The sequence below is a fragment of the Lepidothrix coronata genome, unplaced genomic scaffold (genome assembly GCF_001604755.1).
Source record: "Lepidothrix coronata isolate B3197 unplaced genomic scaffold, Lepidothrix_coronata-1.0 Scaffold1572, whole genome shotgun sequence".
NCBI classification, from domain to species: Eukaryota; Metazoa; Chordata; class Aves; order Passeriformes; family Pipridae; genus Lepidothrix; species Lepidothrix coronata.
Genome location: NW_016691752.1, coordinates 1 through 4,026, shown reverse-complemented (window position 1 = coordinate 4,026; position 4,026 = coordinate 1). Strand labels below are relative to the sequence as shown.

Sequence of the window (4,026 nt, the reverse complement as noted above, 5' to 3'; positions counted from 1 at the left end):
TCAATATTTGCAGCTGGGCTCTTCTCATCCCCAGCGTGTACCTTGGGTTTTATTGGAACACAGAACGTGCATCTCGTGTTCTATGCACCCATTTCATCTCCAACTCAGGTTTAGGCAGGAGAGGGACAGGAAATAGGCTTAGAATAAACTATCTCTGAAAAATTTCCAGAGGGAGGGGGAAGAGATTGGACAACAAGGAGATAAGGGAGTGGGAAAAGCCAATATTGGGATCAGACACCATCAGGAATGCAGGTTCTCCCCCAGCACTGAGACCTTGGCAGGGCTTCTCCCAGGAGGCAAGAAAAGCAAGAAATATTTTCAGTTTAAAATAACAATAATAAAAAATTAATCAAAGACTCTGAGAGCCTAAAAGCTGTGTGAATGAAGCAGCTACTGCAGCCTGTCCCTGAGGCTTTAATCAACATTAGATTATTTATTAGAATATTTGTAATTATTGGGATATTTCTATTCAATTCTATTAGAATATTCGTAATTATTCTGTCTTGCAGTCAAATAATAATTCAGCTCTTGCTGCAGCCTTTTCTTCCACTAATTAAGCCTTTCTCAGCTATTCAGCCACCTATTTTTATGAAGCTCCCAGAAATACAACATCTGTTAGGTCAATATTAATCTCAAATGAATTGACAATGGCCTGGTGAAGTCACAATGTTAGGAGGGACACGGAGAACAAACCTCAGCTCCTTGGACTTCAGCTGGATGGTGCTCCTCTGCATTACCTAACAATGCAAATATCCTTTCCTATCCCATTTATAACCACATGAAATGTAGGTTTTATCATTTAAAATGGTGGGTTTATACAACAGTGCACACTCTCTGAGCCCAGCAGTCTCCATTTTAAGGAAATGGAAGAGAATCAATATTGCCAGTGCCTGTGCTGTACATTAAAGTGGATGTTTTGGAAGGGTCAGCTCGGGAGGAAAGAGGCCCTTGGAATACTTGGCTGCTTTAGGGACCTGCTGACAGAAGAATTCAGAGAATGTCAAGCAGCAGATCAGTCAGCAGGCACCAGTCTTAATTAAAACTATTGAAACATATGGCATTAAACTCACTGTCAGAAGGAGACATTCACCAAAATGTGACGCTTTTTCCTTCATGTTTTTTGGTGGGTGAGGTTTTTTGGGTTGATTTTTTTCCCCTCCCCTCCTTTCCATAGCCCTTAGGACTTCTCTCTCTCGGGACAGTCTTATTTGGGTATCTATGGTTAGAAACCCTTTATTAGACTATTTGTAATTATTGGGATATTTCTATTCTATTCCATTAGAATATTTGTAATTATTCCGTCTTGCAGTCAAATAATAATTCAGCTCATGCTGCAGCCTTTCCTTCCACTAATTAAGCCTTTATAAACTTAAATAATCAGATAATAACTCAAAATAATCAGATTCAAAATGCTTTTAGCCAGTTCTGTGTTAAAGTTTTGCCCCTGTGAGCTCTAGGAAGCCAGAAGAAGGGAGGACCTCGGCAAGAGCCAGTAAGGAAACACCACTATTCACACTGCAGAGACAGAAAACAAGGATTGCAGAGAAAAGAGAACAGCCAGAACCACACATATCAAACGTGCAAACATGAAAAAATTCATTCCAGGCCAGAATGAATCCAGTGACATAACAGGAGTCCACACCACCAAGAAGCTGCCCCATGGACACGGACTCCCTGTGCTCACCAAACTGCCTCTTCAGGTCCTCCCTGTGCTTCCACCTGGTTATTTCCTCCTCTGTCACCTCCTCCCTGGCCACGCTGCTCAGCTCGTAGGCATCGATCTGGTGCAGCCTGGGCAGCAGGTCCTTGACCCACTCGTAGCGCACGGGACACACCGTCCGCACGTAGATCTTGGACGTCACGGTGACGTCGTGGAAGATGATCCACTCCAGCAGAGTCTCCTGGTTGTACAGCTGGAAAAAATCAGTTAAAAAAGATTCTTCCTGAGCTGATTGAAAAGAGTTTTTTACTTCCAGAGCTCCCTTCACTGGAGTGTTTTTCAACGCTTCAGATGCGAGGTGACATTATCCTTAATTTTCAGGGAAATTAAGGTGGAATGACTTGCTTAAAACTGCCCAGAGAGAAAGTTCAGTCTGTGTTACACTCGTATCATAAGCCAAACATTCACCAAATTTGAAGAAGTTCTTTGAAGAGAATTTTGAAGAGGCTCTTCCCCACTCTCCAAATGAACACTGCACCAGACCAAGCACCAGGAAGAGTTTGTGGGACCTGCCTCTTATTCCTGTTACAGATCCTTTGCTACTTTACCAACAGATTTGGAAACTCACTGTGGATGAGGGGTGGATGTAGACAATGCTGCCATGTCCGTCCATTGTGCAGAATGTCCTGGCTGCAGATCTGAAAGGGTTGGGGGAAAATAAATAAACAAACAAATAACGAAAACACACTTTGCTGTGATCAGACAGCAACACGGACAGCAAGACTGAACTAAGCTAATCAGCTGCAGCATAGACAAAATACTCAAATATCTACACAGAGAAAGTCAAAAGTCAAATATCTAAGTAGAGAAAGTCAAATATTTAAGGAGAGAAAGGGGATTCCAGAATTAAACTGTAAAAAAAAAAACCAACAAAAAACCAATGAGGAATAAAATATATCTGATTTACCACAGTAGCACTGCAGATACAGCAACACAATAAGGACAGGGTTTGGGAGTGGAGCCTTTGACAGACATGATTACTGGAAATTTCCAAGCCCTTTAGTTTAATGCCTGGAACTACCCATCAGCTTGGGAGTTCATCCCACAGATAGAAAAATGACATTCCTGGAGAAGTTTCTTACATCCTTGGAATAGTAATGACAGTGAAAAGCAGAGACCCTACAAAGCTTCCAGCCCTGCACAGAAACACCTCCTACAGCTGCAGTTACTCCTTTTCCCAGCACACAGCCCTCTGGATATAAATATATATACAAATAATGTGTGTGACATCTTTCCCATCCCATTCTCCAAACTCCCTTCCTCACCTCCGAGCTACATTGATGAAGTATCCTGCACACAGGCACCTCCTCAGTATTTCAGTTCTGGAGCCTTCAAATGTCTCTTTGGGGAAGTCTGGCAGCTGTGTAAAGGAAAAACAACACAAATCAGGATCTTTCCTAAAGAAAAAGCAGTTACACCCCCTCTACCCCATGGATTTTAAACTCTGGGTTTCTCACTGTACAGAAACCACGAGGAAAGGGGGAAAAACTCTCCTTTTTGCCTGTTCCCACCATCATACCTGTTAGTTACACAAGCAAGGATGCTCTAAAAAAATATTTAAGTGGATTAGTTTCTACATGAGGAAGGCAGCAGCCATCTGGCAAAGGCTCAGTGGTCCAGTACATGTCTGAAATATAAACTTACATAACTCAAACAGAACTAGAAATTACATTTTTTACCTCTTTCAGTTTACTGGTGATTTCCCGGAGCTGTTTTTCCACGCTAAAAGCAGATTTTAAAGCCCTCCAATGGATCCAGTGTCTCTGGCACCAGGCTGAGGGAGACTTGCTGAGAACAGAAATACTTGTATTATAAAGAAGCCCTTTGGAAGCTGAAGGCAGAAACTTGCCTCTGTTTTTCGTTATGGTCACACAAAGGCAACAACCTACACAGCAGATACTTTGTTGGCTTAAATAATGACAGAAATTACAGCTCAAAGAAGGAATAAATCTGCAATCAGGCATGAAGACACACGTGTATGTGCAGCACATCTAAGGACTGGCAGCACCTGGGAGTTATGAGCAATGCAAAACCACTTACTGTAAGGGATCATTTTATACCTTGCTTTGCACTGTTCAAAAATATTTAAGAGGGTTGCAAAGTCATTGCATCCTCCCACTTGTGAGGAAAGTTCCTGGTGTTGAAGCTCAGCCTCCTTTTGCTTCTGAGGATCACCTGAGGAAGTAAGTTATATCTCACTTAAAGTCATTTTTAGGTAGCACTCCCTAATGTCCTGTTAGCATCTCTCCAAAGTGTGTTTGGCAGCCTGGGCTCTTTATTCATGTTATTTTTAGATTTGTCTCTCC

The 4,026-nt window shown here is 42.1% G+C and overlaps 1 protein-coding gene across 1 annotated transcript; it reads right to left on the bottom strand.

The window, feature by feature from the left end:
- Positions 1-986: 986 nt before the first annotated feature.
- LOC108510610 (probable ATP-dependent RNA helicase DHX40) lies at positions 987-4,010 on the bottom strand. The gene is made up of 6 exons (XM_017840277.1): positions 3,781-4,010; positions 3,400-3,508; positions 2,986-3,080; positions 2,289-2,358; positions 1,685-1,913; positions 987-1,216 (listed from the first exon to the last, which is right to left on the bottom strand). Exons 4-6 carry the CDS (start codon positions 2,331-2,333, stop codon positions 1,017-1,019), a joined length of 474 nt encoding a protein of 157 aa, XP_017695766.1. The 5' UTR covers positions 2,334-2,358; positions 2,986-3,080; positions 3,400-3,508; positions 3,781-4,010; the 3' UTR covers positions 987-1,016.
- Positions 4,011-4,026: the final 16 nt, after the last annotated feature.